The sequence below is a fragment of the Phycodurus eques genome, chromosome 2 (genome assembly GCF_024500275.1).
Source record: "Phycodurus eques isolate BA_2022a chromosome 2, UOR_Pequ_1.1, whole genome shotgun sequence".
Taxonomy (NCBI): domain Eukaryota; kingdom Metazoa; phylum Chordata; class Actinopteri; order Syngnathiformes; family Syngnathidae; genus Phycodurus; species Phycodurus eques.
Genome location: NC_084526.1, coordinates 11,943,329 through 11,969,938, shown reverse-complemented (window position 1 = coordinate 11,969,938; position 26,610 = coordinate 11,943,329). Strand labels below are relative to the sequence as shown.

The window sequence follows — 26,610 nt, the reverse complement described above, 5'->3', positions numbered from 1 at the left end:
GCTTCTTTATGGCAGAATGGTTAAAAGGGAACACATAAAAGCATATTTCACATGATTGTTTTGAAGGAGCAACATCCACCGAGTCATATCTGCATAACAATGCTCAGTTAGACTGCCACTGTTTGAGGTGTCTTAATTTAACAATGTTTATTAATGTGGTTGTAGTTTGCTGTGGTGTTGAACATTACTGCATCGGAGGTGTTTTTTTTTTTTTTAAATAATATTTGGGTTAGCTCAATTAGTTAAATGAGAGTCGAAAATGCTTTATCTTAAAATTGCTTTCAGTATGATGCAGTGCAGTTGTACACCACTGCAATCTATCCAGCCATCCATTTTTTTCGATAGCATTTGTCTTCATTATTAGCTGACTTTAGGCAAGAGGCAGGGTGAGCCATGGCGTGGTCGCCAGTCATTTGCCAGCCAATATTCCGGTAGACAAATAACTGTTAACATTCATACCTATGGGCAAGTCTTCAAATAACCTAACCTACCCCAATGCAAGCATGGGGGAAAACATGCAAACCCCACACAGTAAGGCCAGGCGTGAGATTCAAACTCACAACCTCAGAACTGTGAGGCAGATGTGCTCACCACTAGGTACTCGCGCTGCAAACTGCAACCAAAATAAACATAATACAAATTAAATAAGGATATTAAATTAGTATCTTTAGGACAGTGCCATTTCAAACTGAATATTTGATACAGCTATAGAAATTAATCTCAAGCGGTCATTAATGTTGTTAATGTTTGATGACACCTCACACGTGAGCCCTTTCTCACTTTTCTGTGATGTGCGTGGAACATGGAGGTAGCTGTGGAAGCCACTGTAGATCCTGAGCTGGCTCTCGGTCACCGTATACTCCCTGAGGTAGTCGTTCAGGGAGAAGGAGCCCGTCCAGTCCAGCCAAATGACTGTCAGGTTGCTGCCGACCGACAGCGGCGACACGTACTGTGGAGCTGTAGAGAGACATGCGTTGGTTGTTTTTACACAAACACTGGATATGAATGTTTGTAGTGAACTGAAAGCGCGCAGAGAAGTGACGAACCTTCACTGAGCGTGATGACGGTGGTCCAGTTGGAGGCGGTGCTGCCCATGTTGTTAAAGCACGCTACTCTAACTTCATAAGCAGAATATGGCTGAAGACCTATCCAAACATGTTGACAGTACTCGCATGAAACTCATTTATGCACAATGCAGAGTTTTAACATTTACTTCCAACAATCTTGCTACAAAGATGTTAAGTTGTAATGTACACTGATGATTAATTGATTTATTGATTAATTAATAAATCAATCCATCCATTTTCTACACCGTTTACCCTCACTGCGGGCGAAAGATGGGGTACACCCTGAACTGTTTGCCAGCCAATCGTGATTAATAAATTCAAAGTTTTAATTGACATTGTCAGCGAGGTATTAATAACACACTGAGATGTGCCTCTAATTTTTAAGGGCTACAAAACAATACAAATGCATGATGAAATTCATCAATGTGCATTATTACAATCTAGAAAAGACACATTATTACTATTAGATTATTATTTCTCAACCAATTAAAATATTGTGGACAACTTCATTTATTTCAGGAGTTCAAGAGCAGAGCAGAAGTCTTATTATATGGATTCCCTACACACAGAGTAAAATATATCATGATTGTATGTGTTATAAACTTGATATAGCTTACAGCCAACGAAACCCCCCAATTAACCAATTAAAACAATATATAACAAGCAATACAAATTATTTTTGATGTAGAAGTTATGTAGGAATTCACCTTTTAGGTCTTTAATGAATGTGTATAACACGTTCACTTTTTGAATGGAACAACTGAAACAAATTAACTTTTCAACGATATGCACCTCTTTATTTGATGAGTCAGAATTTTTATACAATTCTTGGATATCATTAGGGGTACCTAATAAAGTGTCCAGTGATTGCATAAAACAGTCGTGACATCATTAGCTAAAAAAAAAAAAACTTAAACTCTTAGCTAAAGCCATAGTAACCTGTCACATTGTAGCTGCGCCTCTTGCCAAAGAATGTAATGTCCGCTGGGCCAGTAACACAAGGGTGGCTCACAGGCTGAGGGGGCTGCGGGCAGGTTGTTCTGCGATGGAGCTCACAGCTGCATACAGGTCGCGCAGAAGGAGTGACAGTGAGATGACATCATTGATTTGCTAAACCTCCCAGAGACGTATCTTCCTTTAAACGTGAAGTTTACATTCTCCCCTCACCTCTCGATGATTCCGTTGGGCTCCAGAGGCTCAAACCAGGCCAGCTGAGCAGAGCGTGAGGTCAGCGTGACGGGTCGAGGCGGCGGCTGGCGGGCTGGGGGTGCGGCTTGGGTGCGCAGCGCAACTACTGGTCCCTGGCTACAGCACTACAGTCACAGGCATTCGCATGGTGTTTGCAATACAGAACATCTATATTTTTACATGGCATAACACTGAGCTGTTGTGGTTTTAGATTTTTAGACGTTTTTTCCAACTTTTGTAAGAGTACTGTATTTGATATGCACAAATTTGCCATTACTTTGACCAATTGTGTCCTATCATTATTACTGCACATTTTTTTTCTGAATGATTTTCTTTATTTCTGCACATCTGTATGTATGCTAAATGTATATATTTCTTTGTGTACGTTACGTATAACGCTTGTGTGTTTTTAGCAGACAAAACAAACAGGGTATTACAGGGTATATGCGCAATCGACCCCGGCATTCGGCAAAACAGGTGGAAGCGCTTCCAGCTCGTTTGAATGGTGAAAGGGATCGTGACAAAACACCGTAGGAACTCTAAACATCTACGTTTCTCTTCAAGAGCTACTGAAGGCGTCCAATGTTTAGATTTTGTTCGTGTTTACACATATCATATTTGCATAAATAAATGATACATGTGCATTTAACTTGTGTCTGAAGATTTTTTGCAAGTTCTGGCTCAAACCATCATGCTCAACCCATTGTTTTACTAGTTACTGCAGCATACACAGGAAGCATATAGTGGATTATCTATTTAAATGTGGCATTGTTGACATAGTTCAAGCATTGGTTCTCATTTGATTGTCCAAGTGTACCTATGTTTTGACTTGGGTAATTGGATACTGGAAAAATTACAATAACAGGATCATAATCAGATTTTTATATCCATCGATCCATTTTCTATCGTGATTTTCCTCATTAGCGTTGGGGAAAACCCACCCACAAGCAAGGGGAGAACATGCAAACTCCATATAGGGATGCCAAAGCTGAGATTCGAACCCCGAACCACATAACTGTGCTGATGTTTGTGGTCTTCTCAGGATATCTTTGTTAGTGTTTTAGGCCTTAGTCGCTTATTCCATGTTATTACCTGATAACAGGTGCAGGCCTCCACTCCGACCCTGTACTGTGTGTAAGGCAGTAAACCATAAAGTGTCTGTTGATGGGATCTTCCCTCTGAGAGCTGTGGAAAAGAAGCAGAAGACGGTGTTTATGCCACTTTAGGGTTTCAGCCTTGAGAGGAGGTAAGTGGAGGTGGGAGAGTAGTTCATTCTTTACCAGAGTAACGTTGTCGTTGCGGTCCAGCGAGAACACGCGGTAAAGGCTGACGACGCCATTGGGCTGGGCCGGAGGATGCATTTCCACCACGGCTGTGGTTGCTGAGATGAGCCGGATAGTGGGCGGAGCGACACCCTCAGGCGGGGCAGGTCCGGTTCTACCGCTGACCCACTGACTGGGAGAACGGCCGGCTGAATTCACTGCCCACAGCTGCCGGTCAACGACACATTAGCATTTCAGACGCACGTTATCGGCTCTTAATGAAAGTGTCTCTTAATTAGGCGACATGCAACAGGATACAATTCAATGTATCGGATCATCCATCAACACTAGCAACAGGTGTGAGAGTGAAACCTTTTCACCATGCAAGCCAACGCTAACATATCTGCATGACAATTACTTTTCACCTTCATCAAGGAGTTACTCACACACACAGTAATCTTATTTGTGTGCTTGTGTTGGCTATAATTAGAGGGTGTACACAGCGCAGGGTCACACAGGGTGGAGATTTGCATGTGTAAGTCATCTGTAGCCTGTCAGAAGTAGTGCACGAGGCAGATGGATGGGTCCGCGCTGAGTTGTTCAAAGCTTGTATGTGTGTGCGTGTGTTGTTTGTGGCCAGAGATGGTGAGGCTTGAGCGTGGATGCGTGTGTGTGCATCATGTTAAGAGTTGAATTAACCTCAATAATAGTCAATTAGGGTGTGATCAATCAGAGTGATTGATCTAAGTGACAGCACAGATGGACTGAGATGTGAGAGGAGGATGGAGAGACTGGGATTGAGGAAGAGGAGGAAGAGTGGCCAAAATATTGAGCAAAATGGAAAATAATTATTCCATATAGATAAGATTGCTTTTAGTACTGAAATACGAATTTTTATTAGTACTAAGTCTTTACAAGCGCTTGGTATTATTTTGCATTGCAAATAAATACATATCAAATGATGTTTATGAGGGATTCCTCATGGAAACTGGAACAAAGAGCAACAATTTAAATACACTTATATGACAAAAAAAGAAATACTGCCAAAAAGACTACTGTCTAAATAATATATGCTTCATATCACAGGGAGCAGCAGCGAATAAAAATCTGAATGCAGTAAATTCACTGTAGTTGTTATGTAGTGGTGAAACTATATAATTGCAGACAGATATTAACCTTGGAATCCGATATAAACTCAAAATGAGACACATTTGGTTATTAAAGCCCATTAGGGACATCATACTGAATATAAAATGTAATAAAATATAAATTGGGATGCTCTGTGTCGTGTGATTCTGGTCCCAGCTTTTCCACAAGGATCCACTCCATTTTCCATGAAAATCTATGTGTTCTTTTAAGTGATGTCTATTATTTAGACCCTAATATGACTCTTGCTGCTGACAATGCTTTTTTGCTAATATATAATAATATAGGCGGCACGGTAGCCGACTGGTTAGAGCGTCTGCCTCACAGTTCTGAGGTCCGGGGTTCAATCCCCGGCCCCGCCTGTGTGGAGTTTGCATGTTCTCCCCGTGCTTGCATGGGTTTTCTCCGGGCACTCCGGTTTCTTCCCACATCCCAAAGACATGCGTGGTAGGTTCATTGATGACTCTAAATTGCCCGTAGGCAGCCAATCGCATGTGCCCTGCGATTGGCTGGCAACCAGTTCAGCGTGTACCCCGCCTCCTGCCCGACGATAGCTGGGATAGGTTCCAGCACTCCCGTGACCCTTGTGAGGATAAGCGGCTCAGAAAATGGATGGATGGACATAATAATATAAAAATGCAATGACACTCAAAATGAAGGCTAAAGTTTTGTTTGGCAACGTCAGAAAGGTATTCATGTTTAGTATTGTGGTTTCAGTTTGCAGTGGTGTAGAATTGCACTGCGCTACTCATTTTTGTTGGAGGGCAAACTATTAGAAAAAATATATATATTTTAGGAGTGCACTTTTCACATTTTAAAAAAATAATTTGTATGCTTTTAATTTTAAAATACAAAGCGATTACAATATAAACAATTATCTTAGCGTGTGTTTGAGCATGACAACAACTTCTTATCCCCATTTTTTTATTGAACCATTCTTAGAATAGTTGTGTCTTAGCTTTAACACAACCATTACAGATTTAGGGTTTATTTATGTAAAGACTTAACTGTTCTTTTCTGTGAACTTGGATGTTAAACCTACTCATCTTGATTGTTGTTTGAGAATGGCCATCAAATCAAAGTGTTTGAATAGTTTGCCCAGCAACAACAATGCTCTGAAACACTGTTAAAAAGTCTTGCATTCCAAGAAGTGATTAAAAAGTTGGTGTCATACGGACGTAACAGCGAGAAAAAGTTGCAAACTGAAGCACGCTGAGATCACATTCACCTTGATCCAACTTGTGGTCCTTAAATCATACACAGACTCTTTACTGCTTTCACTCCTCTCTTATTCTCTCCCCTCCTATTGGACCACCATTTGGCTGGTTAGACAAAATAAAAATACATCCCGTTTGCCGCCATGGCAACAAACTACTACAGGGAACTTCCCGTCTGAATTTGAGTGTTTTTATTGGCCCGTTGGACCGCAGGCGCTGTGGAAGTGCTCTGATAGGCTGGCAGAGCGACTTGGCGGGTGCATCTAGTTGGGGTGAAGGGGCTAAGTTGTGTGAAAGTGGGCAGTAATTAAAACGACGCATAAAGCTGTCAATAGGAGCTTATGACCCAGTATAATTAGCCTAATATGATTTCTCTTTCTGGCAGGGCTAAACTGAGCTGACGTATCGCCCTTGTGTTTGCCTGAAACACCAAGACAGAGACGGTAACCGGCAGTAAACAGCGACTATAACTGACACATTGTGATGGAAATGATAACTCGGTGACTGTGAATGAAGAGTTGAAACATTAAAAAAAAAAGAGATTTATAGTATGGGTAACTTCATGGTGTGAATCCCACAAACTCACGTGGAGAGAGATACTATTGCTCACGTGGAGCACATCTGTGAGTGCATGTGACCACGGACAACACAAACATAGCAACACCTCGTCTCCCGTTGGAAAATCCCCAGGGGACATGTAGCGGTCACCATTAAAAGGTCTTTCCAATACAAGTACTGTTACCAAGGGGACTAACGGCTAATTCGATTGGCTGGCCGGTAATCAGGAAGTGGGGTGCTCTGAGGGCGCCGTGATTAATGGCGCCGTTGCCTGCCCGTCATCTCCCAAAGCTCCTCTCCACCCTCCTTCTTCCTGTCATGAATTAGGACCCTCGTAAATAAAAACGGCACCACAATCAGGCAAACTCAATCAATTACACAAGTTCTCTGGCCTCGGCTTGTACGTCTGACAGGCGGGGATGCTAATGTTATTGTTGCTTCCAAAGGGCTTGCCTGTCAATTAACATATCAACGCACAACACAACAGGACAAATATGGAGCCTTCTATTTAACACCTCTCTGAATACGTGGCTCCTGCATTTGTGTGGCTCAGTGTTTTGCAACTTTTATTGAGTCAAGGCACACAGTTGACATTAGAAAAAACTCACGACTAAACCGCAAATAAAAAACGCACAAAAAGTATACTCCAATAATGATGAGCTTGTCTGAATTTACTCACAAAGGGACTTAGTGTGATATCTGAGGCTGTTTACAGTACTTAAACACAAAGCTATTATTGTGTTGTACGAATTCCAACAGGTGGATACATAGGGAAATCGGAAATTCTGCTATCTAGTGGAAGAGCACTTAATTGTTCTGCCTATCACTATATGTCAGTGGCATGGATAGTTGACCAAAGATACATTAATTTTAGTAAATAAATAATAATTTAGAGACTAAGTAAAATTGCATAATTTCCCGCTGCACAGCTGATGACCTCTCATGTCACACTGAGGCTCGCCGACACGGAGTGACGTGGCCCAATGCGGCTGAAATACAGTCAGCGACTCGCACTCGTGACCTGTCAATTGACGATCGCGCACATAAACAAGTCACTGCAACAGCACTTTGGGGTGCCACATATACCACTGTATTATTATGATGAGTTTTTTTTTTTTTTTTTTTTTAAATTGAACCACAACCAACATGGCATGATTGTCAAAGAAAACAGCTTGCCTTGGCCGCGGTAGCTCATAATAATACAAATAGAGGAAAAAGGTGAGAAATAAAGGAGAGAGAGTGGATTATTTGAGAGGCTCTTGGCAATGATCGTCCTATTCATTCACTCCACTGCATTTCTGGGACAGAGACTCCCTGCTTTTTAGCCACAGGTGCATATGAAATTATATTGTGTGTGTGTATGTATATATATATATATATATATATATATATATATATATATATATATATATATATGTGTGTGTATATGTGTGTGTGTGTGTGTGTGTGTGTGTGTAAAAGAAGAAATGGACAGCACCAGTTAAATATATGAGTGTCACAGCAAAGGGTCTGAATACTTATGGCTGTGTGATATTTACATTTTTTTTGTTAATAAATCAGCAAAAAATATAACAATTACTTTTTTTCTGTCAATATGGGGTGCTGTGTGTACATTAATGAGGAAAAAAATGAACTTAAATGATTTTAACAAATGGCTGTAATATAACAGAGTAAAAACTTTAAGGGGGTCTGAAAACTTTCCGTACCCACTATATATATATCCATCCATCCATCCATCCATCCATTTTCTGAGCCGCTTCTCCTCACTAGGGTCGCGGGCGTGCTGGAGCCCATCCCCGCTATCATCGGGCAGGAGGCGGGGTACACCCTGAACTGGTTGCCTGCCAATCGCAGGGCACATACAAACAAACAACCATTCGCACTCACAGTCACACCTATGGGCAATTTAGAGTCTCCAATTAATGCATGTTTTTTGGATGTGGGAGGAAACCGGTGCCCGGAGCAAACCCACGCAGGTACGGGGAGAGCATGCAAACTCCACACAGGCGGGGCTGGGGATTGAACCCCGATCCTCAGAACTGTGAGGCTGACGCTCTAACCAGTCGTCCACCGTGCCGCCTATATTATTATATATATATATATATATATACATATACATATATATATATATATATTATATATATATATATATATATATATATATATACATATATATATATACATATACATATACATATATATAGGGCTTTATGGCAGAGTGGCCCGACGGAAGCCTCTCCTTAGTGCAAGACACATGAAAGCCCGCATGGAGTTTGCTAAAAAAAAAAAAAAAAAAAAAACACCTGAAGGACTCCAAGATGGTGAGAAATAAGATTATCTGGTCTGATGAGACTAAGATAGAAATTGTTGGCCTTAATTCAAAGTGGCATGTGTGGAGAAAACCAGGCATCAACTGTCCAATACAGACCTACAGTGAAGCATGGTGCTGGCAACATCTTGCTGTGTTTTTCAGCTGCAGGGACAGGAAGACTTGTTGCAATCGAAGGAAAGATGAATGCGGCCAAGTGCAGGGATATCCTGGATGAAAACCTTCTCCAGAGTGCTCAGAATTTCAGACTGGTACCAAGGTTCAGTGACTGTTCTTGAATGGCCCAGCCACAGCCCTGACTTAAACCCAATTGAGCATCTATGGAAAGACCTGAAAATGGCTGCCCACCAACGTCCACCATCCAACCAGTCAGTGCCCATGGCATGGGCAACTTGCACATCTGTGAATGCACCATTAATGCTGAAAGGAACATACAGGTTTTGGAGCAACATATGTTGCTATCCAAGCAACGTCTTTTTCAGGGATGCTCCTGCTTATTTCAGCAAGACAATTCAAAGCCACATTCCGCACGTTACAACAGCGTGCCTTCGTAGTAAAAGAGTACCAGACAGACCTGTCTCTCATTGAAAATCTGTGGCAAGTGCAACTCAAGTCGTACATCAAGAAATCCACCTACAAAACTTCAACAATTAGTGTCATCAGTTCCAAAATACTTCTTGAGTGTTGCTAAAAGGAAAGGCGATGTAACACAGTGATAAATATACACCTGTCCCATCTTTTGAGGAATGTGTTGCAGGCATCAAATTCAAAATGAGTGAATATTTATTTATGAGTTTGAACATTAAATATCTTGTATTCAATTTAATATAGGTTGAAAATGATTTTCAAATCATTTGTATTCTGTTTTAATTTACGTTTTACACAACATCCCAACTTGATTGGAATTGGGGTTTGTACACTATATTGGCTCAGCTTGGCGAAGGCCGGCTGGATCTCACTTCATACCCGAAAACGTAATTTTCGGTGGTACGACATGGCCTTTTTCGTTACATCTGCAATAATGCGATGCACTTACCAACAATTCAAATGTTGAAAAAAGTGGCTAACGGTTCCTCAACTAGTTGCAGACTACTGCACACTGTGCGAAAGTTCAACCGTGTCGATCGGTGTGCGGTGTGCCTTATGTGCTGTGGCAAGGTGGTTGGAAATCACTGCTGAGGATAACTATCTGCATATATATGTGTGTGTGTGAGAGAGATTTGACTTTCCATTTCTCCAAAAAGACAAACAAACACAACTGGAGCGTAAAATATTGTGCAATATACCTGGTACTGATAAGTGGTAAATGGCAGGAGTCCCTCATCCTTGCAACTTGTGGATGAGTAATTATAAACTAGTTTCGCTGCATCATTTCTGTGGCTATTGGTGGAGAGCTCCAGTCTACGGTACACCTCGTAACACGGGGCCCTCCCATTTGGCTGAGCTGGAGGGGCCCAGGTAAGCAAAAAGGTGGTCTGGAGGCCTGTGTGGGTGTCAGCTTGCAGGTCTAACAGCGGCGGCGCCTGTCCAGTGGGGGGAGCCTCCGGCGTGAGGATGGATGACCAGTCGCTGGAGGAGCAGCCGAGTTCGGTGCACGCCTCGACCCTCACCTCGTACCTGCACACAATTGAATGAGTACTAATCACTCATGTGTGTGTATTAGATATTCTGCCTTAACAGAGATAATAATTGTCAGATTTGATGGACACTGGAGCTACTAACTTAACATGTTTATAATTGTAGTTGTGTGTGTTTGTAGAAAAGATTGTGCTAAATAAGGTAAACAAAATATTAGAAAGGGATCTCAGTAGGATGCAGTTTTGTTCTACACCACTGCAAACTACAACAGTGACAAATTTGGGAGAGCCCACATTTTGAATGAGGTCAGTGAAATTATATTGCAACATTAAATACAGTATTTTATATGGAGAACAGCTATAAAATCCAACAAAACTAGCTGGGTGTTAATAAAAAATTAAGCTTAATTCAGCAGTTCCGTATGGTCCACATACTATTTTGCTTGAGTAATTTCAATTTGGTATCCGATATCGTGAAGGGCATTCTGGTCCATGGAATTTTCAGTTTAACTTTGTTACACTGTGGGGAGCAACAACTAAAACAACTAAAGCGTAAGACCTGTTGTAGAGAAATGCAAGACAGCTAGATGAAAATGACTAAAAGACATGTCATGTGTGAAGTTCAAGTTGAAGTCTATTTGGAAATACAGAATTAAGTGCTGTGTCAACTCCCTTACAGTATAATAGTATAACGGGAAATAACTGCATAAAAACCTGCGGTAGGGAGCGAGCCCCTGCAGAGTCGTGCATCTCTCGGAGAAGACTGTGCCCTCTGGAGTGTACACAGTGCTGCTTACACTGAGCTGGACAGGCTCTCTGTGATATACTGTGTAGCTAATAATATCTCCATTAGGACGGGCGGGAATGTTCCACTCCACTTTCACCTAGACAAGGCATGGAAAACACAAGACTCAAAGAATGATTATCAAACAGAACGCTACTGGGTACTTTATTAGTTATACCGGCTAATAAGAGTCAATACAGTTAGAAACAACTTTCAGAATGATGCAGTGCAGTTCTACACCACTCCTAATTACAAACACAATACTGATATTGTTGCATGCATTATTTTCTTTGCAGAAACATAACATGTTGAGGAAGCTCTTTTATTGGATCTCATTAAGGTCTACCTAACATTGCGGCCACTGAATGTAAATCTTTATGTAGCTTTTAACTTCATAGCATCAGTGAGTAGGGTTCAACCTGAGCGGGTCCCAGAGGCGACAACAAGGGGGGGGCGACACCTGAAGGAGCCGCTGGGTGAGTCTTTGCTTTGGCTGTGGCGCTGCTCACTGCCCCTCTGCTGTTGTTAGCCCTGACAAAGTAGCTGTACTCCACACTGGGCAGAAGAGTGAAGTCGTGGTAATGAGTCTCGGGCCCCACGTAGATTACATCGCCATCTCTGCGGAGTTCGTAGCCTGTGATGATGCCATTGGGATTCTGTGGTGGTCCCCAGCTTACTTCTACTGACTCAGGACCAGTGACCTTAAGTAGAAAAGTTACAGATTGCATTAAAACCATTTCCAATACGCAAAAGGCCTTAAGAATGTACTGTTAATTGTTAAAGTAGTATATAAGAACGAGTAATGACAACTAATGGGCGACTGGGTAGCTCGACAAAGTGCCACATTATGTCACTTAAAATGTTATGTCTTTAAGCTGTAAATGTATATTGTGATGCCATACATACATACAATGTTAAATCAACACAGACTATGATAGTATCAGCCAATGGCGCAAGTTGAAGTCATTACTTGTGAAATTTGATGTAGCGTTCTCACACTGAGGGTCAAAGAAAATCACCACTGAAAACTAATCAGCTGAGTGGCTGCATAGCTACATTATATACTTTTACTTACACTTTACTTTTTGATTGGTATTATATACCGATCATGTTTGTAGATGATCAGATAGAGATTTAGGTTTTGAACTTGAAGTGACTTATAAGTGTTTTGTCAGTTTAATAAACAGTGGAGAGCAAAAACATTCCTTTAGTTATTGCACCACGACATAAAGGATTACAAGCACAGTAATTTAAGATTTTGAAATCTCCCACCCAGGCCTTATTATTAGTGAACTTTACTGCCTAGACACTAAATACGGCCCCTTTCGCTAGACTGTTGAGATGATCGTGGACTTCAGGACACATCCTTTGCCGTAGTCTCTCTGGAAACTAAAGTGGGAGGCCAACATCAAGTCCGGCCTCAGAAAGGCCCACCAGAGGTTGTACTTCCTGCAGGTGCTGATGAAGCACGGCCTGCCACAGGAGTTGTTGAGGCAGTTCTATACAACAGTGAATCAGTTCTGTGTTCATCTATCACAGTCTGGTTTGGTGCTGCTACAGAGAAAGACAAAATCCGCCTGACTGCCGTAAAGATTATCTGTACCCCCCATACCCACTCTTGAGGACTTGCACGCTGCAAGAACTAAGACAAGGGCAGACAAACTTTTCTTGGACCCTCCACATCCTGGTCACCACTTCTTCCAGCTTCTTCCTCCTTTTATTGCTCAAAGACTCTCTGTAATGGCACTTTTATGTCCGAAATGTATATTTTGTCACAGTGGCTTTTTTATTGTTGTACTAGAGTGGCTCTAACTACCGGAGACAAATTCCTTGTGTGTTTTAACATACATTGCATATAAAAATGATTCTGATTCTGAGATTATTCTGATTTCGATTTAGGTCAAATTCAATTTATTAATTAACAAATTAGTTGTACTCCACACTGGGCAAAATACTGTATAGTCGCCTTTTCGTGTTTAACACGTATAACCAGGCTGTGTCCTTGACTTTTGACTTTGACCTGTAAAAATCTTTAAAGCCAAACATCTTTTAAGTGGTGGTTATCAAGCAGTTTTGTGCTGATTAGTCAATGAGCTAAAACACCAAGAGCTGAAGCCACTTCTGTTCATCTTGTGTTTGTTTGCTGGCAAGATAATGTTTGAGTTACAGCGAAGGTTAACTTAACATGCTAGTGTACCTTTAGAGAGGGGGTGGGCATGTCCAAGGGAGGAGCCTCCTTTGTCACAGTCGATGTTGTTGCACTGGCGGTGCATCCACCACTGGTGCACGCCAACAGTACCAGCTGGTAGGACATGTGAGGATGAAGGCGTACCAGAACGGTCTTCATGTCTCTACCACGATAAGCCTCCTCACTGTTTACTTTGAGAACATATTCAGTCACCTCCCCATTCTGGGTGGGTGGCTTAGTCCAGGAAATGTTCATACTGTTGGATGTGATGAAGTTCACCGTGGGAGGCGCCACGGTGGCGGGTGGAGCCTCTAAGGTGGTAATGTTAGTGTAAGGGCTTTTGATGCATCCCTCAGATGTGCAGGCTATGATTGAATAGCTGTAAAAGAGGATAGGAAAATAATCATTTTGATATAATATTCTTGATTTGGTTACAGCAGTCATTTCTTAATGCTTACATACTGTTTATCACATGTACACATTAAGTTCAGGGTCAATTTTAACCTGGGCCAAGAATGTCCTCATAATAATTGTCTATATTAAATTATGAACTACAGATCTTTTTACAATGGATTAATAGACTGTCTGACAGTGATAAATGGATGATTAATCTTAATGGTTCAGAGAAAAGGGTAAGAGTATTTTTATCTGCTTCATTGCAGTTACTTGCTTTGGCAGGAGCAAATCTCGCACCTGTGTCATAGCACCCTCTGACACCTGTATCACTTCTGGTACTTGTGTTTAGTATATATAATAGTCTTATGTCGTTTTACTCTTTCACTGTTTCAAGATTCACCCATGACTCTTCAAAGACCAACAGGTGCATGTTTCTGCAGGAACCTGTGCAAATGTGGTGACAACAAAGACGGTTCTTGGGTTTCAAGCTCTCTCTTAAATGGAATGTACAGTTGAAAGATTCCTGGAATTACCGCCATTTTCCTTAACACACCAGTAAATCTAAAATTCATTCTGTAAACAAGAGCTAAATTTATCACAGAACAGCCTCAGTGTACACTAACATTGTAGCACAAAAAAAAGCATTTTTTTAAATAAATTATATATTTTGTGTATTTTTGCATTACTTTAGGAACAAACATCCAATTTCAGGGTGAAACATTAACATTTATGGTATTTCTATTGCTGTCAAATGTCAAAACAGGTGTAAATCTGACCTGAATAGTATGTTTAAACAAGTCTCACCTATAGCTTGCAAAGGGAAGAAGATCCTCATCAGTGTAGCTGAGCACCGTCGGGTCAAAGCTAAAGGAGAAGCTCATATTGTTTCTCTGGATCCTATAAGACTGGAGCACACCGTTGGGTTCCAGAGGAGGAGTCCATGACACCAACACTTCACTGGGTCGACCCTGAAGGAGACTCACAGTCGGTGGGGCTAGGCCGCGAGGGGGTGCCTGCCTGGTTGTCACGCTTAACCAGGAGCTGTGGGTGTGGCCGGCGGCGTTGTGAGAACGTACGGCAAACCCATACTGAGTCCAAGGACGCAACCCAATCACTGTGTAGGAGAAAGTGTCATTTTCTTGTGGAGAAGACTGTCTGAACAGCACCTGTTTGTGATTGGGGGTGGGGGTGAGAAGAGAATAGTAGACATCTTAGTCAAATGAAAAAACAAACAAAAAAAACAGGGAGAATATTTCCACATACTTTCTCTCTTTGAGCATCCTCCTCTCTGCTTCTACCCCTCCCCACCTGATCCATACTTCTTCCCAGTAAGTAGTAATCGTCAATGGGCCCATTCGGCTGAGCGGGAGGTCCCCAGGTGAGCGACACGTGGTCTGAACTGACGGAAAGAGTTGTTGGAGGGGGCTGCGAGGCTGGCGGTGCGGCAGCAGTGGTGACATGCTGAGGGGAGCTACGTGTGCACCCAGCTGACGTACAGGCTTCAAGAGTTAGAGTGTACGCGGTCCACGGCTCCAAGCGACGAAACAGGAAGTTGCGTGAGAGTCCGCTGAACTCCAGGTTGCCCTCACTGTACAAATTGTACATCTGATGGAGAAGAAGAGGAGGAAACAGGGAGGCTTATCATGCAGATTGGGGAAAGAATAATGTCATGTTGTGTAGTTGCTACAAAGCAGTGGAGGCACAATGCACTTTGTTACATGGCAACAACCAGCTGAGGGAAAAATTAGTGCAGACGAACTAGTTTGCTGCCTAAACAGGCTGCCATAGAAAGAAGGAGAGGCAGGTTTGGCGCAATCATCCATTCGTCCATCATTTTCTGCACTGCTTGTCCTCATTAGACAGAAATAGATAAGAAACCGTTCACACTCACATTCACACTTATGGGTAATTTGGAGTCTTCAATGAACCCAACGTACAGTTTTTGGAACGTGGGAGGATGCCAGAGTACGCAGAGAAACCCCATGCAAGGACAGGAAGAACATGTAAACTCCACAAAGGAAGGCCAGAGCTGAGATTCACACGCAGAATCTCTCGACTGTGAAGCAGATGTGCTAACCACTCGTGCACTGTACTGGCAATGGGACCTCATTAGAATTAGTCGGCCGCAGCTCTTCTGCTTTGAACATTTCCGGTTGAAGCTGATTGGCTCTAAGTTGGCTTTTAATTCATCTCATTCTCCAGCATAAAATCATTGTGGAGATAAAGCTTCTCTTTAGTCATCTATGTTTATGACAAAAAAACATTACTTTTTTGTTATTTATAGTTACTTTTCAAATCCCAGTTCCTAATGTACACTACTGGCCTCAATTTGACTCAAGAGGCCATCCTGCATCACGAGCATGTGTGGTGATTTGGTTGTCTAATACTGTTTATACCGTGACGACGCCATTTGGAGAACTTGGTGGATCCCAGTTGAGCACCAACGACCTGCCCCGCTCTTCCTGCTCCACACTGAATTTAGCCAGTCCAGCAGGAGAAGCCTCCAGGGTCATCGAGCCTACCCACGGACTTGACACACTGCCTGAAAGGATTAAAAAACATTTTTTTTTTAAAGTGAACCTGATGTTGTTTGTAGTGATCTTAAAGCCACTGGTCACGATCAAACCTGCTTCATTTACAGCTTCCACTTGTAGACTATACTTGCTGTAGGGCTCAAGGCCAAATATGTTTGCTTCTAGGATTGAACCCTGAAGGATAAAATTGAAAAAAGGTAAGTACACTGTCATAGTAATGCAAGCAAAGTGTAAATGTTTTTCCACAACAGGGAAAGTGTGAAACAATGGCAAGTTAAAATAATGTGACATGGGGATTGGTGATAATCAACATTACAAACATACTGTACTAGGAGGAAGTGGCAGCGACAGACTGGCAGACAGCCGTCCCTTAACGCTGCATTCAAAGCCTGCTGAGTGTTTATATCACACGTGCATACTTTCATGGCTCTCCCTCATACAAACGGAGGGACAGTGTGTCTTCCAGTAGCTTTAGGCAATGGGACACAGCCCAAAAAGCTCGCACTCACTGCGACAGGGTGCAGTGTGCATGTAGCATTATGTACTCATTAAAAATAAACACTTGAAGTCTGAAGAGGGACGAGATGGTAATCGGGAATGGAACACTTAAACGTGAGATCGAAAGCAACTTCTGAATGTGTGGAAAAGTATGGGGGGAAAAAAAGAGAGTCTGGAATTTAAAAAAAACACAACAACAACTCTCTCTTCAGGCTCTCACATAAACAGATTAGCTCTTAGACCAATTCCATGCAGTGGCAAGGGGATCCAAATGGCTCCAATTCAAACGGAATCAAAGGAGAACCCAGACAAATCAGCGTGGCGTGGCACCAAGGATGAAGTGCCTGAACAATAAGCCCAATGCATGTCTTGACTGTCTCGATGTCTGCCAGCCAACGTGTTTGTCATACGCAGTTAAATAGGATTAATAAATCCCAGGACACCCCTAGATGCAAGCTAAATCCTCCTGCAAATCACACAAGTTCACAGCGGAAAAAGAGAGGGAGGGACATGAAAAGACAAATCAAACAAAGTACATAGGTAATAATAGAACGGGCAGGGAATTAGGCAAGAGTGATGGGAAAAAAAGGGTAATAGGTGAGTAGGTTTATATATATATATTAAAAAAAAAAAAAAAAAAAAAAAAGAGCCAAAGACGGAAGGAAGGAAACCTGAGTCGATAAGAAATGAGAGCGTGGAGGGGAAAAGGGAGAGATAGATGTTACAAAAGGGAGAGACAGATTAAGTGAGCGCGAACGAGAGATCTCTCCACCTTAAAAGCCAGTGAAATATGTGAGGCATGTGGCCTATAAAGTGCCTAACATATGCACATTGTCAATAGCAGCATCTGGCGCTGCCAACTTTTATAGGAGCGCAGAGACTCTGCTACACGCCTCTAGATGGCAATATATTCAAACACTTTATCGCTGGAACGCACAGCATTAATAGCCTCCTCGCAGCACGCACACACATCCACGCGCTAGGAAATTGAGCACATCAGCTCCGCTAACTGCTCACACACACACACACGAGCAGGCTGTAATCAAACGCTTTAACACGGAAGCACGCTATTACATTCCATTAACAGCCCCCTTCATAACAATTTGTCCCTTACACACACACACACACATATGCACAAAAACACCTTAAGAAATCAACAAGATGAGGTAACACAAAGTTTTAGGTGTGCAATAGCACCAGAAAATAAACTGATGACAAACTAAACTCTGCTGTGAAGGACAGCACAAAGGAGGTCCACCACCTTGTTACAGATTGAATATAGTGTCCCACATAGGCAATTTGCAGTTTCTTGTTGTGTAAATGTTTTACAGTGGTACAGTAAATCCCCGCCTGTTCGTGGTTCGCTATTGACAAATTCACCTATTTGCGTTTTTCTCAGTGGAACCGATCTTAGCGATTGGTGTTTTTTTTTTTGGTACTCTTTCTGAAACGCCCTAAGATTCCACAGGATGGCACCAAAACCCTGGCTAAGAAGAAAGAAGTAATGGTGTCAAGAAAGTACTGTATGTTGAAGTGATTAATCTTAACTGTTGTAAGATCTTAGTGTAAGCTTTTTTTTATTACTTTTATTCATATTACGACTGTATAGGCAATTATAAAAACATTTTTTGAGGGGAGAGGGGGGGGGGGGTAAATTAAAATTTTTCGGAATTCCCGGCAGGGATCGGTCCCTATCTGTACTTCTAAATCTAAATGCCCCTGAAATCGTAACATTCAGACCGCAGCCCTTCCAACGTTTGAACCATTGCATGAACAATAGGACCTGTTAACAGAACTTCTTGTGATGTTAGTAAGAGGCACACACATCTGTCTTGCATACTGGGTACAATACGGCTATCTGAAAGGACGCTCACTATAAAGTACTCTCAATACGGTGTTCTCGCAGTTAAGGAACACAGTTGGATTAGTCTCTTATGCAGATTTGCTGTGTTGGCAGTAGTTCAGTAGACATTTCTCTGTCCAGGCTTCTCACTACAATATTGCCAAGTCAAATAGGAAATAATAAAACAAGAATGTACACTGCAATACGAACTGTGTGTATACTGCAGACCAAGCGACATGGCTAAACGTAATTGTGTAACGTGTAAGTGGGTTCTGCAACTAGTTCTAACAAGGGGCCTACTGTCAGCCATTAGTTCGCTGTGATTGAAAAATTTAATCACAGGTGAATGCTGTCGGAATGTCAGCGATGTAATGACCAATCAAAAAAATTGCCATGTCAAATCACATGAGCTTTTGCAACAAACATTATGTTTCCAGGTGTGACGCGAGATCCAGCTGGCCGCTGCCAAGCCATACTAACACATGTATACAATGCAGATGGCATGGAACAGATTATTTCTATATTCATTATTTCCTATGGGAACATGTGTTTTAGATGGAATGGATTGAGGCCAACCTTAGAGGTTTTACTGCATATATAATCACATGTGTGACAAAGTGAGTTACACTTTTGGTAATTATAATCAAAGATCGCAGGCCAACGGGAAGAAAACGTGACTGCCTTTGGTGTGAGATATGAAAAGAAAGGTTCAGGTTAACCTAAAATCAATGTGAAGGAGTACATGTATGTGGAAATGATTACAACCCCCAGTTAATCATGACAAAGACGGGGGAAGGGAAAGAGAGAATGAGGGACCTGCAGAAATAGAGAGGATGTGGATAACGTGTGAACAAGAGAGAATACAGAATGATGGAGAAATGACGAGAAGTTCATCCAAGCAAATGTGTACGCATGTACAGTAAAGCTTAACAAGCCAACATCTGCATGCATCTTGCTTTTTTGCATTTGTCTCCAAAAGTGCACATCCCTCTGCGCTTGAGCATGATATTCAGGTGGAGAGGCATGGTGTAGCCAGGGGGACCAGTGTGTGATACTAATTAAGAGTAACCATGTGTATTTGTCAAAAGAATTATGCTGATTATTTCACAAAGGCCCCAGTACCGGGCCCTGCAGAGACACGGGGACAGAGCAACATTAGCATATGGCCACGCACTCACATCTGCACTCTTCCTCTCTCTTTGTCTCTCGCTGACACACGAACACAGGTAGCAGACAAGTGAGTGATCATACATGAGAGAACCGTGTTTAATGAATGGTGAATGTGGACCAACTGGTGGGCCTCAGGTATGTCCCGCTCCACAGGCCACCTCTGCCCTCCCTTCTCTATTATATTAAGTCCCGGAGAGGTAACGAAGCACCATGCTGGCCCGCCTCTTCTCATGTGCCGTACTTCTTTGTCTGTGGGGCAAAGCGCAGGCGTTCATCACATTCAACGTCAATTCAGTCCAAGTCAACTGCAGCCCGTAGTTGTGTCGTTTAGTACAAGCTGTGGCCAGAGCTGTGCTGGGAGAGCTGTAATTGTTTTTGGAGGTTTCTGAGGTGAGCCAGAGCACTGCACGCTGCTCTTTCGTGCCCCATGCCAAGCTGGCAAGCTTTGTTCGTGTGTGTGTAGACGTTTATTTGTGCATGCCTAATTCGATGTTACTGGAACAATTGCCCTGTGTCTGTTTGCCGATGCCCTGCATGGGTGTCCCTCCTAGTCAGTGTGAGTTAGACAAACCGTGACACACATACGCACGCACGCACACACGCACACGCACACGCACACACACAGCCATTAGGCATGTGTTGTGCGGGTGGCCAGCACAGAAGTGGAGAGAGGCTGCAGGGGCCTGGGCCAGGCGTGCCTACTTCACACAGACAGCCATGATTAACTTTGGCGGCTCCCGACCTCAGGAACACCATATTAAGTGCTATTCTGACTGTGCCCGTTTGCTTGTTACATGTGACTAAAGACCAGTCATCGGAAGTCTGGTACGATGAGAGAGATGGCATTCTAATACCCACAAAGTCACATATAGTAGAAAGTTGAACACAAACACAGATTTCAAAACCAATTATTTACATTATAAGAGATTACCCAAATGATTGTGGGCCTTAATAGTGGAGTTAAGTGTTCTAGTTTTACTTTTACAATGTTGCATGTGTGAAATTGATTGACCATTAAAGATATTTATTTTGTTACTGCACTAAGTTTAGTTTCTGATATATATTTTTTTAATTCTAGTTTGTTGATTTAAGACAGGATCTGTAAATACAATTTGTTTGCATCATTATTTTGTGCCACGCCACTGTTATGCTATAAAAAGATTATATTTGTTGATTTGGTTAGAAACACTGCTGCACTAGACTTCGAGCAGTCTTCACTCAGATCTTCAACAGATCTTTGCGAAATGTGCGAAGTTCCATCCTGTTTCAAACGCTCCACCATCATTCCAGTCCCCAAGAAACCTGCGATCTCTGGTCTGAATGATTACAGGCCTGTCGCTTTGACATCTGTGGTCATGAAGTCCTTTGAACGTCTCGTGCTGGACCACCTCAAGAGCGTCACAGGTCCCCTGCTGGACCCACTGCAGTTTGCCTACCAAGCGAACAGGTCTGCAGATGATGCAGTCAACATGGGACTGCACTTCATCCTAGAACACCTCGACCGTGCAGGGACCTGCGCGAGGATCCTGTTCGTGGACTTCAGCTCAGCGTTCAACACCATCATCCCTGAACTCCTTTCAACCAAGCTTCTCCAGCTCAGCGTCTCACCTGCCATCTGCCAGTGGATTTACAGCTTTCTGACGGGCAGGACACAGCAGGTCAGGCTGGGGGAGGCCACCTCATCCACACGCAGCATCAGCACTGGGGCGCCCCAAGGTTGTGTCCTCTCTCCGCTGCTCTTCTCTCTCTACACGAACGACTGCACCTCAGCGAACCCGACTGTCAAGCTCCTGAAGTTTGCAGATGACACCACTGTCATCGGCCTCATCAAGGACGGTGACGAGTCTGCATATCGACAGGAAGCGGAGCGGCTGGAGCTGTGTTGCGGCCGACACAACCTGGAGCAGAACACGCTCAAGACGGTAGAGATGATCGTGGACTTCAGGAGGCATCCTTCGCCACAGCTGCCCCTCACGTTGTCCAGCTGCCTTGTGTCAACCGTCGAGACCTTCAAGTTCCTGGGAATTACAGTCTCTCAGGACCTGAAGTGGGCGACCAACATCAACTCCGTCCTCAAAAAGGCCCAGCAGAGGATGTACTTCCTGCGGCTTCTGAGAAAGCACGGCCTGCCACCGGAGCTGCTGAGACAGTTCTACACAGCGGTCATCGAATCAGTCCTGTGTTCTTCCATCACAGTCTGGTTTGGTGCTGCTACAAAAAAGGACAAACTCCGACTGCAACGGACAATCAAAACTGCTGAAAGGATTGTCGGTACCCCCCTACCCACCATTGAGGACTTGCACGCTGCCAGAACTAAGACAAGGGCGTGCAAAATCCTCTCGGACCGTCTGCACCCCGGTCACCAGCTCTTCCAGCTCCTTCCCTCAGGTAGGCGCTACCGATCAACGCAAACTAGAACTAGTAGACATTCCAACAGCTTCTTCCCTCTTGCGATCAACTTCTTAAACACCTAACCTATAATTCCATTACAAGCTGGAAATTTTTTGACTTGAGTTCGTTGTCACATTTCTGTGGGGCCAATTATGTATTACTCGTGCACTCACTGTAGTTGTCTCGCCATGCTGCACTATTTGCATATACTGGCCACTCATGCCAGAGTAGCATCTGCTCCATTTGCGCACTGATTGAGGAGTATCTGTAACATTTGCACAACCGACATTGTCCCAGATGATCGCACTACTCGTCACTTTAAACCGCATACACTCCTTGAAGTCTCAGCGCCCTTTGCACAATGGTCATTGCACCGGACTATTGCAATATTAGTCGTTCGAACTGCTCTAAGTGCTAGAGGACTCTGCATCTTTTTGCACAATTGTTTTTTGTCAATGTCTTTATGTCCCCAAAGTGTTCTTTAAATTGACTGTCTGTTGTACTAGAGCGGCTCCAGCTACCGGAGACAAATTCCTTGTGTGTTTTGGACATACTTGGCAAATAAAGATGATTCTGATTCTGATAAGGGATCATGTTGGGATGATTTTATTCAAATTGAAAAATAAGACAATTGAGACAATTTGGATACACTCTTTTTCTTAATGCATTGCCGAGGTATCATATCTGGCATCGGCAGGTACTCGGGTTAAAAAAAATGTGATGGGACAACCCTAGTTTCAAGGAACATTCTAAGATTCTCACAAACTTAACTTGTTAATAGCAAAGTCATAATGTGACAATGAGTCACACTGCAGAGGTGCATGTTGCTGTTTTGCATTCTTAATTGTCTTACATGTGCAAAAAGTGTAAAAACAAAACACTTTAGCCTTGATTACTCTTTTAGTCTGTAAATTCAAGTGTATACTATTCTTCTCCTCTCAAATGTCCAAAAGCTACAAAAAGCAACAGACGCACACACACACAGCTAATCGTCGTTTGGTGCTTGTTGAACTGAAGTCTTGTGATTACTTTTTTCAAACATTTGCATAAAATTCCACTTGTGGGATGTTCGACAACACTGAGATTACACTGTATTTATTTGATTGATGTATTTCCAATCGAAGGCAACAAAAACAGAGTCAGCATCGCCAGTATTGGAGAAGTAGAATCTACAACATATAATAAAATGGTCCATTGGCACTTTCCTTATGACAAATGACTCATTTGATTCAACTACAAAAATATCCAAGATGAAATTGGGTGAATTCAATAGGGTTCTTAAACTGGACCACCCAAGACTTTTACTATATAAATGACAAATTCTGAAAGTCTGAAGACAACAACCTCCACATTTGACCACAGCTACCTCAAACATATTGGGTCAGATATAATTCAAAATCCATAGAATTGATTGGTCGTGGATTGTGACTGGCATAGTGGTGACAAGAAACCCCAGTTGACAGTCCAATACTAAATCTCTAGATTTGTTTCTTCACGTTGACTACAATACATCAGTGCAATTCTAATCTAATGCAAAGTCTTCTCAACCGGAAGGGTATTACTACTTACGAGACATAAAAAAAAAAAAAAAAAAAAAAAAAACTCTGATCATGTATGCCAACAACAAAGACTGCTCGTCTTCATGTCCATGGTGCGAGACAAGGAGGACTCCTTCAGACCTGACTGTGCGCACAAGTGGCAGCTTCTTCAAAAAACAAACACGCTCTGATACTTTGAAGTGATGACCATCATATGGTGGCTGCCATTAGGGCAAGTGGAGGGACAGCTGGATGGTGTAGGTTCTTACCAAAAGACACAATAACACACAACCTGTCATTACTGGGAGTTAGAGAGAGACGGAGAGCGGGAGAAAGAAACAGTATAAAACCTCTCGAGAAATTATCACTTGCATGAGTGCGAGGGATATGGGAGGGGAGAAAGACATAACAACTGTTATTTGGAAGTGAGGTATAGAAAAGCCAGATGGAAATGCATGGCTGCCGAGGGAGGAGTGTGAGAAAGACGAGATGATGGCGATTGCAGCGAAGTGGAGCAGCCTGATTATTTGGCTGCTTATGCAAAACGCTGAGAGCCCTCCAATCAGAGTTGGAGACCTCTAACGAAGGGGTCTGATAGGCCGGAAGCCCTAATGAACTCTGCATGCAAGTCCTCTTATTCCTCCCTCCTCTCTTCACCTGTCTTCATCCTCCTCATCACTCTCCAATCTTGCCTTGCTTCCTCTTCTCTCCACCCCTTTGTGTCCGTGGCTCGTTAGAAAAGGAGAGCAAGGGCAAAGCCTGGTAATTCTTATTCCTGGAGCTAGCCTTGATCCCTGCATGCTTCTGTGGCTCAGCAGTGCGAGAAGGGTATCAGCAGAGACTTGAGGGTTAAATGCAACAAGTGAACATTTCTGTAGACTCTTAGACAAGGAAGAGGAGGCTTCTCTCATGTTAAGGATGGTTAAACCTTGAGAGGCTTCATCAGCTCTGTCTAGATCTGTGACTATCATTGACAATATTTTTGTAATAGTAAAATATTCAGTGGAACACAGACCCCAGCAGGGGACGAATAATGCCAAACAACTGTCTAACTCTCTTCATTGGAAAACCATGAACTGCTAGGCCGATACTGCCCTATACTAGTCCTGTAGGTGGTGGTAATTACAAAGTGGGTGACAACTGCCATAAACAGTAAGTTTCTTTTCACCACAGCTCCCATTAGATGGTTTTAATGGCACACTGCCAAACCTGATCCCAATTCAAGTGGACTTTAAACAGCCTCAGATCGGCATTAGCAACTTTTCACGACCCAGACGACTACAGCCCTGCACACAAATCTGATTAGGGTTTACCGTTCTGAACTGTACTGTGGTGCACTGAACTGTGGACCTCAGTGTAAATGTAATTAAACTGTTCCCCAGGCATATGAGAGTGTGGAAGTCTTCAATCTTTAAGAACCTGTAAAGTGAATTTTGAGATTTGTTTCTAAATACAGTATGCATGTTTGAAGGGTACTGCTGAAAACATTCTGAGAACTATGGAGTACGAAGACAAAACAACATAGGATTCAAACGTGGAATTTTAGTGTTCAACTGTTCCTCACCATTTCAGTTGTCCTGATTTTATTTTGGCATGGCTAAAATGGAGCCCAGTGACACACATCGGCCCCGGAATGAGTCGTTCCTCCCCAACTACATAAGGACCATCGAGTACATAAATATAACAACAAAGTGTCATTCTTTTTCATTCTCCTTTACTGATTTGAATGAAGACAGCCTTTATGCAATGCTAAAATAACCGTGTAAAAAAAACAACCGATTGATTCACATGATCACAATCATACTGATAAACAAAGCAGCAGTTGACATGCTTAAGTAATCCCACCCTATTTACATGTATATAAACAGCTAATGGCATTCGTTTAACACTATAATTTTTTTTAGCTGCCACATATTCTACATCTTCCAATGGTGTATGATTAAGTATACATGTGCCATCTTTGAAAGCTCATGTTGGCTTGAAACACAGTTGGCTGGCTGGCCCCTGCTCTCTGATGGGCCCTTAATGGTAAACTAACAGATTGTAAACATGCTGCTTGCTCTCTCTCCGACTCTGCTTCCTCCATCAATCTCTTGCTCTTTTCCTTCCAAATTCTTCATTTTCTTTCTGCTCTCTTCACCTCTTCCTTCCCGATTTCCTTCTTGTCTCGTTCCCATCCCTCCCTCTCTCTGCGCTGCCTTTCCTGGGGTGTTTTTCAAACAACGTGTCCTTCATGTACGGTTGGTTACGGGGCGTACAGAAGGACATCATTAGCGCTGGTGGTTAAGCTGTAATTTACACCATTACCGAGGTAGGGGCCATTTTTATTGCCTAGTAAATTTCAGCTCTGAAATATTTAGACCATATGGCTCAATTTGTGTAATAACCTTAATTTCCAAGCACCCTTCAGCTCCCTTCCGCACCGGCTGTTGTTGGTGGATGATGTGTGTGCACGTTTGTATGTGTGTGCAAAGTGAGCATACATAGACACAACACACGCATGCAGAGGCAGGTGCATGGTGAAAATGTAAGCGCATACACTTGCACTTAATCTCTAACATCCACATTAAACATTGTCTTCCACACACACATTCATTTACACACACGAACAAACCTACACACACACACACACACACACACACACGCACACGTATGTATGCGGCTAGCAGATTAATAGGGTGTCAGCTTGTGTTTGGGTGAGGGAGCGTCAGGCGTTGGCCAGATGGTTCTCAGGGATGATGACTGTCAGGGGTCCTGCTCTGATCAATGGCATATATTAATACAGCACACATAGAGAGAGACACATTCACATACTGATGCACAAACACATGCAAAAAAAAAATAAAAAATTAATCCATGCACACAGGAAGCCATCACCTCATGGAGTAAATCCATAGAAAAGTGCGCACAATTTCACACATACA

General features: G+C 42.7%; 1 protein-coding gene across 6 annotated transcripts in view; it reads right to left on the bottom strand.

Annotated features, from left to right (window-relative positions):
• The window catches only part of ush2a (Usher syndrome 2A (autosomal recessive, mild)), a 239,970-nt gene that overhangs the window by 5,431 nt on the left and 207,929 nt on the right, over positions 1-26,610 (bottom strand). For all 6 annotated transcript variants that reach the window (XM_061667225.1, XM_061667224.1, XM_061667255.1 and 3 more), the window contains 14 exons: positions 16,339-16,420; positions 16,109-16,254; positions 14,976-15,317; positions 14,517-14,878; positions 13,326-13,695; positions 11,548-11,829; positions 11,059-11,228; positions 10,054-10,384; positions 3,536-3,745; positions 3,348-3,440; positions 2,235-2,380; positions 2,007-2,125; positions 1,047-1,145; positions 781-957 (listed from right to left, as the gene is read on the bottom strand). In XM_061667225.1, the coding sequence (XP_061523209.1) occupies positions 781-957; positions 1,047-1,145; positions 2,007-2,125; positions 2,235-2,380; positions 3,348-3,440; positions 3,536-3,745; positions 10,054-10,384; positions 11,059-11,228; positions 11,548-11,829; positions 13,326-13,695; positions 14,517-14,878; positions 14,976-15,317; positions 16,109-16,254; positions 16,339-16,420 (2,929 nt within the window). The remainder of the gene's footprint in view (positions 1-780; positions 958-1,046; positions 1,146-2,006; positions 2,126-2,234; positions 2,381-3,347; positions 3,441-3,535; positions 3,746-10,053; positions 10,385-11,058; positions 11,229-11,547; positions 11,830-13,325; positions 13,696-14,516; positions 14,879-14,975; positions 15,318-16,108; positions 16,255-16,338; positions 16,421-26,610) is intronic.